Source organism: Cariama cristata, unplaced genomic scaffold (assembly GCF_000690535.1).
Source record: "Cariama cristata isolate BGI_N322 unplaced genomic scaffold, ASM69053v1 scaffold12779, whole genome shotgun sequence".
NCBI classification, from domain to species: domain Eukaryota; kingdom Metazoa; phylum Chordata; class Aves; order Cariamiformes; family Cariamidae; genus Cariama; species Cariama cristata.
Genome location: NW_009636420.1, coordinates 59331 through 74629, shown reverse-complemented (window position 1 = coordinate 74629; position 15299 = coordinate 59331). Strand labels below are relative to the sequence as shown.

General features: G+C 39.7%; 1 protein-coding gene across 1 annotated transcript in view; it reads right to left on the bottom strand.

The window, feature by feature from the left end:
* Positions 1-217: 217 nt before the first annotated feature.
* The window catches only part of MAP2K5 (mitogen-activated protein kinase kinase 5), a gene marked incomplete at its 3' end in the record, with an annotated part of 66553 nt that continues 51471 nt past the window's right edge, over positions 218-15299 (bottom strand). Inside the window, exons 12-15 of the mRNA XM_009707913.1 lie at positions 12542-12590; positions 4927-5000; positions 3946-3996; positions 218-297 (exon numbers count right to left, since the gene is read on the bottom strand). Of these exons, the coding sequence (XP_009706215.1) occupies positions 218-297; positions 3946-3996; positions 4927-5000; positions 12542-12590 (254 nt within the window). The remainder of the gene's footprint in view (positions 298-3945; positions 3997-4926; positions 5001-12541; positions 12591-15299) is intronic.

Sequence of the window (15299 nt, the reverse complement as noted above, 5' to 3'; positions counted from 1 at the left end):
CATGGAGTTTTACTGAAGGGTCTAAGACTGTTACGTGGTTTGTATAGAGGCTCTTTACCTCTAACCGAATTGAACGCACCCATTCTAAATACAGCCAAAAAAATCAGCAATCGTTAAAAGCATGCACATATAAAGGAGTATAGAAAGACTACATTAAAATATTTTAATGTTAGATTTAATTTGATTCTTGCAATGTGCATGTGAAAATGATAGATACTTGCATACCTCCATGAAGGAAATCCCTAAACTCCAAACGTCCGAATGAATTCCATACTGTTCTCCTGAAATCCGCTCAGGCTGCAAAGAGACAGAAAGAAACATCTTCTTGAGCCTAGCAAACAAACATATATAATTATTCCACATAAGCTAGTGCAGGGCAAACAAATCAACTGGGAAAACACAAAGAAGCTTAAAGCTCACCAGCCAACCTGGCAGAGAGCAAATCTGCTCTTCAAACACAACTTATTTCTTTTTGCCTCTTCTGCAAGAGCAAAGGACTCGGTTATGCTCAGACTTGTGGCCATGCATTGCTATGCACTTTCTAAAGTTGGCCTTGGCATTCGCGTTTGGGCTGGTTCATCCAACAAAAAAAGCCAATGGCTCGCACAGGCGCAGCAAAGTGCAAGGTCAAGTTGTGCAAGTCCAACGGTGTATTCGTCTATCGCTAAGCCCAGGCACAAAAGCAAGGTACGCTAGGAAAACAGACTCTTAACATTAAGTCAAGGGGCTGGGGAGTAACTATGGTTTAAAAAGCAAAGTTACTGAAGCCAAAAGAATCAATGAAGTCACATGCCAGCAATTTTATTTTATATACTTTTTAATTTCATTTTTGACCTATAGAAAGAAAGACTTCACTCAAAACTATTAATAGCAAGTTTAATGCCTCATGAAATAGAATGCTGTAAAATATAACTGCTAGTTTTTACTTGAAAGCTACAATTTAAGCATTTCCAAGGTCAAGTACAGCATGAAATGTAACAATAAAAGGCTCCATGAGACTTCTCTCCCCACTGTGCTGTTAATGCACCTGTCTAGCCCAACCACCTACGAAGCACTGGCTGTATTTTTAGTCTTTAATAATCCAGAGACCTTTTTTTAGAAAACAAACTCCCAAATTAGTGCCAGTCCAATGTGTTTTTGGATGTTTACTCTGCACTGCTAATCCCAGGTCAAGAGCTTTTATCGCAGCATGAACGTTAAGTAAACACCGCAATCCTGCCCACATTATCTTTAAGGATAGCCTTCTACAACTGCCATAACCTAAAAACACATCCCAGAATGTAACTGGAACAAAATCTTTTTGACTGAGCCTCATTTATTTTGGGCTGAACAGTGACTCCCCCAAATTTTTTTCATTTTTTATTTTTTTTTAAAGTTCATTAGGACAAGCCTTCATTAAGTATAGTTAGCCCAGGTCAGCGTATCTTAGAAATGTTTGCAACAGGATCATATAGGGATACGATCCTTAAGCATCCTTTTATACTGACAAAGATCCTCGTAAAGATGCAAATATGCAACCAAAAACGTACACCGACAGATACATCTGCCTTTATAACATAACATGGTCTCAGCTATCCCGACACAAGCATGTTTTGTTACCGGCAGACATCACACCTGCGGCAAGATGCTAACACCTGCAGAACCTTCTAGTGCAGACGAGACCCTGGCCTTTCCTGAGCCGCCAAATCAGATGCATAATTCACACCGAGCCATATTACATTGTTTATTCTTCCATTATAACAGCTCAAGCTTCAAACAGCAACTTATCTTTAGAAATGATGTACTCACAGAAGATAGTGGCAAGCAAATCACTTGCACATTTGAACAAAAAGTCTAGTCATGCGAATTTAAGAGTATGGAAAAGAAGATGAAAGTAAGAATAACACATGCATAAAGTCAAGCATGCAACATGGAGATCATCCTAAGGATACACAGCTCAAAAATATTTTTGCTCAAAAACTTCTAGAACTGGTTACTTTTTCAATCCAAATTTTTTTTTAATACAAAGTGGTGATAAAATGATTTTACAGAAAATGTATTTTTGTTGGAACTTTTAATTTCTCAATCAAAAAGCTTTTTTGCTTATTTTAAACAGAAACCTCAATTTTTTTAATGGTTTCAAATTCACTCACAGTTTGCCAAGTAGGTGAACCAACACTTAGGACCTTCATTATTTTTTGATGACTTGACTATAAATTTGGTGACGATAAATGACTCATTCAGCAAGCAAAACAATTTTAACACAAGAAATCAGATCAAGTACGTTTTAGCTTAAACTTCTCTTTTCCAATTAATAGACAAATGCATCACGTTCATCCATAAACAATAAGAAAAAAAGTAATTTATTTAATGTACACCTGGGAAAGACAACAGTAATCTTGATTTGTACACTAAAAGCATAATACAATTTAATTCTTAGACCTGCTTAAGACCACTCTAAGAGTAACAGCTGAGTTTGAAGAGCTGATTAATTTGAAGTTGTTTATATTTGTCTGAATTGCTATACTCCAGTTCTTTTACAAAATGAAGGCATAGAAATCAGCAGGCTTACTAGTGAAAGTGGTAATACATAAGACCAGATTTTTTTCCACTTTTTTTTTTTTTCTTTTAAACATTTTTCTGCACATAATATTCTGATGACACAGGATAGCCCAAGTCTTTCTAGGATGGTGACATGAGTGTTTCAGAAGCCACATAATGAGTACACCTCGACTAGGAAAGCACTTAGGAAAAAAATGGACACCGTGGTCTGCTTTCTTCTTACAAGTAAGAAAGAAAAAATACCTGAAAGTGATTAAAGGTCATGGATTTCTCTCTCCACTTTTCTGAGGTTTGAAAAATACAACTATCGACCACTTCGTATTGCTTACTTTTTTTTTAAACAAGCTGAACACTTATGTCGTAATATTAACGAGGAAAAAATAAGTAGTTTGCTAAAAGAATTTTAATGGTCAAAAATAAAGGACAACAGTTAAAATACTGCTCTAAACTGAAGCATTTAAGTTTTCGCATCCGTTAAATGGAGAACTAAAATTAATCAAATTGATCTAAAGGAAAATACAGGCTAATTTTTGTAGTTTACTTTCAGACTGGCTCTCGTCACCGTATTAATCCCAGCGACATGAGCGGCACACGCCAGTCGTCAGGTCAGCTAGAACTGCTACACCCAAACCTCACATCCTAGCTAACAGCAGCAGCGTTCCCCCAAACGACAGATCTTTAGCAACGTGTCACTTGGATCTAAAAATGAAGGGAGTTTATGCTTTAACATACAGGAACAGGACAAAAGTAGTCTCAACATAACAAGCATTCTGACCAAATTTATATGGAAAAGCTAAACGTAACGATGACTTGCTACGTATGGTATGAACACTACATATTGTGCAATTTAATGCCCTAACATTATTAGTCTGAGTATTTTTAGCTTCACATTTCCACGGCAGCTTCACATGGGAAACACCCACACAGGTGTTTAGGTATCATGAAGTCCACGAGAGCCTGCACAGGTCTAAATGCTTTGCCAAACTGCAGGCTCAGAGCAGGGGCTCCCACACCATAGACAGTATCTGCAAAGAGCCGCAGGCGATCAGTGGAAACCTGTTTTTTGAACGTTGAACTGGCTCTCTCCTTTGCTCCCAGTTATTACAATGCAGTAAAGGCAACTAAAAATACATGAAAGAAATACTTTTCCGATGCTACTCTTCCCTATCAGCAAGAAGCACGGTTGTCACATAGCCGGGAGGTGAGCACAGATAGGAAGGGAGCGGGTCTGCGAGACAGTACAAGGCAGTTGTTTAGTGGCACGCACAATTAAGACATAGCTTATGCCGGGGATAGGGAGAGATGAAGTTTGCGAATTGATTTAGAATATATCCTGCATTACACAGAACAAGACCGTGAACAAATACTTCTATTTAAATGTTATTCCTGCATAAATCCACTTACCGCCATATAAGCATTTGTTCCAACATACGTCTTGGCTATAGAATTCACCAGCTATCAGACAAAACAGTCTGTTAGAACAATATAAAGATAATGTGGAAATAAAATGGGCAATTATTCTTCATTTAACCTACAATCATCATTCCTATAAATCAACTAAAAATTATGTAAAAGGGAACAAATTTATCTGCAAAGGCATTAAAAATGATTAAATCTCTCTTTTGTTCGGAATGAGAGTTCCAATTTAAACAAGCACTGCATTACAGTTTATGGCAGATAACCTTAAACAACTCTGTTAAACAGGATGCTTATCGCTTTAGTACCCCAAACTAGTCTGATATAAAAAGTCAATTTGAAGTAGGATTGAACGCGCTCATTTTTCAGTCAGCTGGCTCAAGATGTGAATAAAGCCACATTCATCACTTGAATGCAACGAGCACTAAATACGCTGGAGGGACAACAGACTCTGACAAGTTATAATACAAGGCTGACCTTCTCTTTGGTCCTCATGTTTGGCTGAGAGTAAAGGTGCTGAAATTCAAATCAACATCACAGCAAGCTCATGGGTCACTATCAGAGAAGTTCTCCAGGGAGGCCCAAAATGGAAATTAATTAAAATTTGTGCTGCACATTGTAAAAGCCCACCACTATTGTTACTCCCAATATTAATTTTTATTGTGGGCCAGTTGGGCTCCCCAGACACATCTCTCGTTCTGCCCTCCCTTTTGTCTGGCCAAAACGCTTTCATATCGAAGCTGCATATCAATGAAGTTTGCTATTCGTAAGTAGTAATTACAATATCAGCAGTTTTTACTGTCATTAAACAATGAACAATCATATTCAGATGAAGAAAAGTCGCCCAGAGATTAAAAATGAATAGGGCTCTCCCAGCAGAGGGGAGCTTGCTGTGGGGCTGGTTGTCTGGCAGCCAGGTGATTTTTGACATTAGAAAGAGAAATGGCAGATATCTAAAGGGGGAATTACCTGCGTGCTAACCCCAAAGTCACACAGCTTCACCTGGCCTCGCGTGTTCACCAACATATTAGACGGCTTCACATCTGTTGGGGGGAACAAAACTATATTATCTATATTATCCCAGATAGGCATCGTATATACAGAGGTCATTACGAATATTGGCATGACAGGTTTTAATAGGAAACATTTCAAAGCTATGTTTCAAGTGCAACCTCTGGTTTGTAACAGTCAGTAGCACAGATGACATTATATCTGTACCTCTCAAATGCTAATAATCCATATTATTAAATCTGCCGGTGACACTAATCTGGGAGAGACAGCAAGTGCACTGGAGGATAGGACCTAGAATTCATAGAATCACAGCATGGTTTGGTTGGAGGGGACCCTGAAGACCATCTCGTTCCAACCCCCCTGCCATGGGCAGGGACACCTTCCACCAGACCGGGTTGCCCAAAGGCCCATCCAACCTGGCCTTGAGCGCTTCTAGGGAATTCAAAGTGATCTTGACAAACTGGAAAATCAGACTGAAAAAATAAGATGAAATTCAATAGGGACAAATGGAAGTGCTACATTTAGAGAGGGATTAATCAACTGCATAAATATAGGATTAAACAGCTGTCTGGAGTGTAGGCTGGAGCAGGTCTGCAAAAAAAGATCTGCAGATTACGGCATGAAGTGGAAACGACAGAGAGGGAACAAACTGTCACCAGATAACTCGGGAACAAGCCAAAAGCAACGGTGCAAACAGTGAAGTCTGTTTTCCTATCAAGGGATAGCTGGGCTGACCTTTTAAGGTTCATCCCAGCCCTGCGACTTTGTACTCTAACATTGCAATTAACCCTGGCTCCCTCTTCTCTAACAGCCCTCACTTAATTCCATGGAGTGACAAGAGCAGAATTTAATATTCTATAGAAATTACAAATAGAAAGTATCCCAAACACCTGTATATAGCAACACAGGCAAAACAGAAATCATATAAGCACATTCGAGCCTCCTTTTGCTACAGGAACATAATACAGTGCAGGTTTGCTCTTGGGCACACCATTATTCAAAGCTACCAGCTTCCACCTCCATGCCTTCTACTGCATAAAACAGCTCCGATCTCACGGTTTCAGAGCTTTTACAGAGGTTAACTGCCAGCAATGCCTTAAAATGATTATTAATCCTGCTCCAGTAAATAAAATGTCAGTGTACATCGTAAAGTCAGATTGTCAGTGCAAAGATCTTAATGCTGACCCCCTCTGATGACAAAAGAAGGTGGTACGCTTCTGTTGCATACTGTAAAACCGATGTGCGAATAAACATCCAGCCTGACGGTAGTGCAGGAAACATTGAGCATCTTTTCTGTTCCAGGGATGCCAGTCGGAAAGCATAATGTGCACGTTATGGCCTGGCTTAAACTTGGGAAGATTAGAGCACAGTGGCTTTGCCTAATCACTGCTTTCTTCTGTCAAAAAGGATTAAAAGCAATAGCTTGTATCTTTGCCTTCTTTAAAAGTGAATACTAGTTGGGTGCAGATGGATGAAACCCAACTAGAAAAGAACCTAATTTTGTTTATCATTAAGTTTGCCTTTGTTTAGCAGATGTTTTCTGGTACCACAGTAGCTTGCTTAATTTGTCTCTGTAATGTAGAAATGTATAACCTCAATTAACAAGCTGATTAAATGCTTTCCTATATTTGAGCTAAAAATCCAGTTTAAAAAAGGGAAGCGTTCAATAGCACGTTACATAGCTTAAGTGGATGTGTACATTTTACGTTAGGTATCAATACTGCTGGTACATTTTGCAATTTCCCCCCAAAGCCAAAAGAAAAAACACGTCACGAGCATCTCCATCATGTTGCAGCATCAATAGGTTCAGTTCGTGTATCCTGATCTCCATTTCACCTTTAGGAATTCAATCCCTGTGCTGCATTTTTGATGGATTTGTACCTATTCCCCCACCTCAGGTGATGAGACAAAACACTGCTACAAGAGCAATCCACGCAGTCACAAAATCTCCCATACGCTTCTCAACAGCAGTTTACGAATATGTTTTCTAACGAAAACTTCAGGGAGACGCAGATATTTATTTGTGGCAACCTGCTAAGCAGCACACTCCTCTCTGGTGTCGACTGACTTTGCTAAATCTAACAAGACATGCCGAGTACATCAGCAGGCTCTAGCCTGAATCCCGAGAAGAACAGTAAGTTGCGTAGTAATCCTGTTTAACCTTCTTTCTAAAAATATGGCAGCCAAGAGAGCTACCTAGTTACTAGGCTTGCGCTGAATTGTAATGAACTAACAGCAGATGCGATTACACGCGCAGAGCAGACTGACATTCTGCACCACGAACCCAGCCGTTGACAGTACCAACACCTCTAAAAGAAAACCGCAGTGTAACAAGAGGCTCTTGCTTTTAATTGTAAAGGATGTAACAAAAAGAATTCATAACCAAATGGACAAGAGAAACATTTTGTGCAGTATGGCTGGAAATAGGTTTGTGCGATCAGGACGGGCTCAACGGTATTGGTTTTTAACAAAGCAAAAAAACCCTTTCGGTCTGAGTGAAGGGTCTGGGAAGGCAGAAGGAAGCTCTAAGGGTGAAACACTACGACCTCACGGAAAGGGATGATGAGGCAACATGCACAAAGTCAGATTTTCCTTCTCTAAGGACTCAACCATGTCATGAGCTCAGAGGAAGAGGTAGGATGTTCTCCAAGGGCAGCCCACAATCCTCGTTCCCTCCACACGACCCACCAGAGGAAACCCCCACGCCACATTTGTCCCCTGTCCCACCAAGGAAGAGCCAAGGCTCTACCCAGCCATCACCTTGTGTCACAGGGGATCTGCAGATCCCATCTCCCCTTCCCTGCTACAACATGGGATACAACAGTAAGTCCAGATAATTAAAAAAAGTCTGTCGTTCATTAAGTGCAGCTTTATCCTGAAACCCTTCCAGAAACAAAACTAAAAAAAAAAAAAAAAAAAAAAAAAAAAAAAAACCCAAAAAAAAAAAAAAAAAAAAAAAAGGAAAAAAGCAATCTGTGATCAGCCCATTAAGGAAGGGAAGCCTATACAGGTTGGAGACTCTACTGAGCAAGTCGCAGCCAAACAAGCACTGCGAACAACAAATACTATCTGTCCTTGCAGCAGAATTTAAATAGTGCCGCAAATGGGGGATTTAAGCAAACATTTGCTATGAATTCCAATGGTTGTGTTGGTTTCCTCAAGAAAAAAAGGAAGTGACAATCCTAGCCGAAAACGTCACTCCACAAAATATCTCATATTGAAAGTGGGGAGAAAAATCACCCAATCAGTAAATTAGCCTTTTTGTTTCATAAACCGCTTCAGTTAATGGGTTAAACATTTTTTGTTTTTGGAAAACAAATGTGCATAAATAATGTTCTGCACCATCTGCTTGTGATTAATATTACTGTTTAGAAGTGAAAGAATTTAAACAAGAGCCAAAAGGGGTCATTATGCTTCCATTACCAGTGCTTGCTTAATACAAATGATTTCTATGAAACATCATTATAGAGGATGAACAAGTCCTCTTTATGATATATCTGCCTAAGTCGTTTCACCTCTCTGCAAATAAATGGGACCTCCAAGCTCTTACTTACCAGTAAAGAGAACTGTCAGAGGTTCAGCTTTTTGAACGCCAAACATTTCAGTCATCTCATTTTATTGAAAAGCAAACGGATTCATGATTGTGGGGAAAAAAATCCGTATTTTTAAAAGCTGCCTCTTGACTTTTTCTGTCTTTTAAAAATATAAAACTGCAATACACCAGGTTCAAGGAAGACAAGAGATACAAAAGCACAATTTTAGCTGCAGACAGCTCACAGAACATTACAGTTACAGCGAAGCTGCTGGAAGAATGAAAATATTTTCTTGCCATAACGACCTCATCGGCACGCTTTTTGCAGGATTATTTTTTTTAAATAAGCCTAAGTGGTCTATATAGTCTAAGCTATACATACATATATACACACACACACACATATATATATACACACACATATATACAGCCTAGTATTTTTGTTTGTGCTTCACTGTATGTGACACTAACGCTGATTACTCCTCACAAAGCTAAAAAGAGAGGGGAAAATTAAAATAGGTGGCTTTGGCCATCTCTGGTGAAATCCTCAGCAAACTACAGGTACTGCTGAGAAGCTGGGAACGCTCATGGTCCATACTGCAGTAGTGCCTGTCCCTACCAACCAGCACTCCTCACCCCCAGCAGCTTATGTCAAAACAAAGAGGATCTGAATATCCTTCTATGGGAATATCCTAGGGGAAAAAAAAAAAAAAAGAGATGGTCTGAGCGATGCACAAACCTCCCTTCTGCCATAGACAGCCACGCAACCAACTGACAGTCCAGGGAGATCTCCAGATCATCAACGCTGCTCAATCTCGCACATCACAAACCAGAAAACACTTCCAAAACTCTGACACAAATTTAAAACCTAGTCAGAAACCAACGCGCCCAAACCCATGCAATGTATACCGGCCTTCAGTACATGTACCGTCACGCATACAAACACAGATCAGTACAATTAAACACAAGCGGGTAACATTTATTTCATACATTTCTTTTAATGAGGAGGTGCGAACAGATAAAACCACACCAGATAAAATGCATATGGTCTATACTTATTCTTGAACTTAACAGATTTTGGTTTGTCTTTATACAAACTTTGACTTTGTACATGATTAGACTTGTTTAATTGCTAATTCTGTTTTAAATCTAAGTTAATTTCTCATTACCCTTCCATTTCTACTTCTTATCCTCTGGGGAAAAGAGCACACTTATCATTGGGACATTCTCACATCTTCCAAAGAAGTGGGGTAGGTGTTAATCTTATGTTTACGTTTGATGTGGGTGTGATGACTATGACTACAGCTTTGGGTTTATTAATATGCACGGCTATCACCTCATTAGTTGCAAGGTTTGTTTTGAAGTTAAGCTGTTATATTTGCTGAAGTGTCTGATCTGGAATAAAAGACTTGCTCATTGTTTGTTTCCTTTGCTTTAATCCACGCTCTAGTCACAAACTGTCACTTGCTGCACTGCCTTACACAGCTTCTTCACCATGATTGCTTCTCCACCTTCGTTATCACCACGGTGGAAATTCTTGACTTCTTAGCCTATGCGAGCCTCCCGCCTGGCCCGCTTTACGTGCGACAGCGAGGAAGTCAGGGTTAAATTTTCATTCGCTTCTCTCTGATGCATTAAAACCAGTAGACAGCTGAATGGGATTACTTTGAGAAAAAGGCATCTTCCTTGCATTGTATTATTCCGTACCCATTTTTACGATAGAGAAGTACACATACATTTTCTGCATCTTAAAAATGGATACAGAGTAATACTGAAAACCAATCCCTTGAGGAAACTCTGCTGAACGCTGGAATGCTAGTTATCCCCTCCACGGCATTTTGCAGTGCTGTTCTCACCTTGGTCAATCTAGCAACAGACGAAGGCCAGAAAAATCTGAAATGTGATGAAAAATCAGCTTCTGCGCTTTTCTTCAGACCACAGCAAGGACCATACATAATTCATCAAAAACTCAAGAGCTGCTCTTCAATCAAGGCAACGAAACCCATACAGAGGGGGAGATTTTGTTTTACTGGCAAAGCAAAAATCAGACCCAGGTTCTAAATTTACAGCAGAACAACAATAAAATCTTACAGTTATAGTATTTATGCTTGACCACAATGCTCTCTCCAAATCACATTCAGTAGGTGCCCAGAATCTTTAATGAAAAAATTAAAAATGAAAAAAAAGTTCAGATCTGCTTTTTTCTTTTTGGGTGTTACGAAAGCGTGGCAAAGACTGTGTAGCCTATTCAGAGGGATACCCAGGCACGGACGTCCCAGCAACCTTTTCTTTTCTATTTATTCTGACAACTGCTGTGACAGCTCTGGCATCAAGACTGTACAGCCCCTTGCTGCGAGAGGATGGAGCTGCTAAATCTCTGCATCTGGCAACATTCAGGCTAGTAGGTGAAATGTTTAAACCATCACCAGAAACGAAGCCTCCTTGGTAACCTGTGTCTGCACCGAGTTGGTCATGGACTCTGGGTTATTTCTGTTCTTTTAATCCAGTGACAGCGTAGGGTCAAACACACCAGCAGCCTTAGCATTTCACTCACACTCTAATCGGAGGAAACAAAGATCCTTACTTGATCTCTACTCACTCTTCTGGCCACAGCCCTCTTTCTCCCACCCAGGAGACAGCCTGTGCTCTCACGTCAGAGTGATCTCCCAAGAAGGAGATGCCGTGAGACCGAGGAGGAATCGAAGCCGATGTCCTGTCACAGAGCTGCTCGCTGGGCTGTTACACAAAGGAAGGCTCCATCTCCTCCTCCACTACAAACTCTCCACAAAAGCCTGAGGACAGCCTGAGACTAAGCTCTAAGGAGGAGCAGGACCTCAATACAAACTGGTAATTAGTGTTTCCTATTAGCTTGTTCTCCCCACTCAGTGCACAGCTTTCTGGATGACTCTCCAGAGGTGCCCGACTCCGCGCACTGATCGCACCAGGACACTGGGCACCCAACCCAGGCATTGCTCCTCACCTCGCCGGAGCCTCGCACCTACTTCTCAGCCACTCCAAAACTAGGCACCCCACAAGAAACGATCTTACCTATCTGGTTTGCAACTTAAAATTTTCTATGTGTCTCTACTTTACGCTTCTCTTTCAATCACAAATGATGTCGGTTACTGCACGCTCCAACTGTGCACGCGGGCTGAGTGAGCAGATGGGTTAAATTAAACAGTATTGTTAGTAACATTAGGAACCAGAGCAGTTACTTTCAGACACTTTAGAAACATTATAAATGTAATGAGTTTCTCTTTCTTGGTTTGGGTTTTTTTGGGGGTTGTGTTGGGTTTTTTTGTTTGTTGGGGTTTTTTTAGGGGGGTGGTCGTGGTGTAGGGGGAAAGGCTTCTTTGTTCTTCAGACAGCATTTTCCAACATTTCCAGAATTGACACTGTTTTTGAAAGCTCCAGTATATCTGAATTAACTTACCACAATAGATAAATTTTTAACAAAATGTTACAACATTAAAAAGCAAGAAATACATGAGAAGTTTAAAAAAACCCAAACAGTAAACAGATTAGCTTCATGAAGGATAATAAACAGCAAACCCCCAAAATGGCTAATGTGCAAGCAGGTTTAAAGCTTCTTTAATTATTCATGACCATGGTAGAGGACAGTGGGCCACAATTTTAGAGATCTGAGACTCTATCAATGCTTGTGGCTGTCACGGGAAATTTCTGAAGTACATAAGAAAATTCATTATCTGTCTTCTATTTCCAATACTAGTCAAACATCTGATTTTCCTTGCTGATTTTTCCACTGCGCACCTGTTTGTAACCCTAAGCATCTAAATCTCTATAAAATTCATTTCTCTCTTTAGTCTTTTTCTTTGCAGGGGAGTAGGGAGAGCAGTAAAAGAGAACAGTAGTAAAAATATTTTATCAGAAAATCTGCAAGGCTAATGAGTAAGATTCATTCTGCATTTCTCCACTGGAATCCAACCAGATGTCAGTATGGTCTACTGTCTCTGTAGAAAGTGTTGTTAAAATAAAATAATATGGTATTTCATTGGAAAACAGAAAACATCTGTTACTCACCTCTGTGTAAAATCTTTAGACTCCATAAATAGGTAAGGCCTTTCACAACCTGAATTTAAAAGAAAAAGCAACAACACATATTAAAGATTCCCGCTAAGAAAGACTACACATCTCAGCTGGTGCGAATCGTTGAAGACCTGAGTCCCAAAGAAGAATGGAGCCAGGACCATGAAAAAGGGAGACAAAGCATTCCTTCCAAAGGATTGCAGGACCAAGACAAACCCCTGCTGCAAGCCTGCCGCGGACCACATGGCAACAGGTTCTCTAAGAACACAAGAATAAGCTTCTTCCCAGGATCTGTATGTTGAAGTTAGCTGAGCTTACACTGAATCCCTTTAGGCATTTCAATGTATTTTTAATTCATCTATCTTTGCTGAGGTGTTAAAAATCATGAAAGACAAAGCGCATAATGATTTGTCTTCCTGCAACAAGAGCAACCCAGTGAAATCAAAGGCCAGAAAACAACAAAATCTCTAATAGCCTCTCCCACTTCATCCTCCCTTTCCCCTTCTTTCCATTTGGTGCATCCGTACTTTTTCCTCCTTTACTTCCCCTGCTTTTACTTACTCAATGCAAACATGGAACATTTCTTCTTGAACTGGATAAATTGTCTCATTCTTCATACTACTGATCTTGGACCAAACACAAATCTTACTGCATCCCATAGCCCCAGAAAATACAACTGGGACCCCTAAAAGATAAGAACCGGGACAGACTTTGGCCTGCTATTCCAGAATTTGCTCCTTTCCCCACCTAAACTGTTAAAACCAAACTCAAAAACCTGTTACTCCAGTACTGCATTGGAATGTCTTATGTATGAGATGTATTTTAGTGAAAACTTGTAGGACGTGGATTTGTAGTATGAACGCAGCTATATTTTCCAAAACAACAACCCATGACCCTTCCTTACACACAATACGTACATAAGGATCTTTCAGAACCAGTAAGATCATCACTGGATCCAACTGCCACTCTATTTATTTTCTATATATACTATGATTAGAATAGCCCCAAATTCAACAAGCTGCTCAGTGAACTCCCTAAGAGAGCAGTTGGATGTCACAGGCCATCATCTCTGCAGATTTGCTTTCTGTAAAGTCATTAAACCCCAATACTTCTTGCATTTTTAACATTGTATTTTTCCCCTAGATTTACTACTTTTACAAGCCCCGAGAACTAACAAGATTCAACAAACATACTTCTACTACTGCTTACTTTTCACCCAAACCATCCCTGCTGTCTCAGACAGCTTTTTTAACAGAGCAAATATCTTTTATAAAGTTTCCATCTGAGATGACATTTCATTCATTTTCCTGAGACACTCTCTTTGTGCATCTCCAGAACAATAAAGCATTTCCGACATTTGTACAGTCGTATGACTTTTTCAGACAAAACAATTACATTCTTTTCACTGTCCGAACAGACTGAAATGAAATTACTTCTGTTACAGTGATCAAGCAGAAGTGCTAAAAATATTACACAGTGTGAAAGCAGATAGCATAGTAATTTTCAGCCTTCCTATTGGATTACAAACTCTTTTGAAGATTTATTCCGTAACCAAAACCAACATCAATGGCATCTGAATCTCTTTTATAAAACAAATAACGATTCTAGATCCCCAGTAAATTGCCCTAGGTGGCAATTTCTCAGTGTTAAATTCACACTCCATACCCAGCTATCTCATGGTCTCAGATGGTAATCACCTGTACCAAAAGGCCTTAGTCACATTCTGCATGCCCAGCGGCATGGCCTTGCTCACCTTAGCCTTTCCAAAAGCAGAACAGGGGAATTCTACCTACACCGCATTTTGACGTAAGAGGAAGAAAGGAAAAAAAGTACTGATGCAAAAATAAATAAGGTGGGTGCAACATTTCAGGCTTCCTTCAATGGTGAAAGTGATTTTCAGAATAGTAAGCTTCTTTGATTATTAAACATATATTTAGACTATTTAAAATCTTTAAAAACTGTTATAAAACTATTTAAAAACTGTTATAAGATTATTTAATTCATTTTAAAGCTCATATTCATAGAAAAAAGGCAACATTTCCTACAGGAAAAAAAATCAACAGCTGTGAGTTATTAAGCATCTATTATGGAACATGTGCTGAATAAGCAGTTATAAAAGACACGGTATTAAACAAACTCTCACATTCAGATTCTCTCAGCATCGGTGTACGAAGGCAGGAAAAGAGTTTTTCCCTTTATCCTGGGCTGCAAATCTATGCTCAGGAGCCCCCCAGGTGGACCAACCTAGCGTAAAGTACCATTGTTCACTTTACATTTGCCTATTAGGGAAGGACTCTTAAGTATTAAATATTATTCTAAAACGGTGCTGGAAGAGAGTATCTTTTGATTGAATATCTAGCAGGAATTATTGGTATTCAGTAAAGTAGGTTTTACAACAATGACTTGACAAAGCCTTGACACAAAAAGTACTTCTACCTGCTGTCAATCACTCACTCTCTTGACAGTTCAAGTGCACATCCTTTCAGGGAGAACTTCAATCAACATTAGCACTCAAAATACAGCGCACAATGTCACTGCTTCAGAAATTGAAGTGAAAATAAATGTGTGAAGTGGCAAGCAAAGGTAGAACAGATTTTACATCGGCAGACCCAAGTAAGTACACACCAGTACGGAAACAGGAACGACCACAGCATCACTGTGGGGTTCCCAAGACATACTTTTCCTTTGGAAAAACACACCAGCCCTTCACACAAAGAAAGAACACAAGGAAGAAGAGAGATTTCCCCTTCTC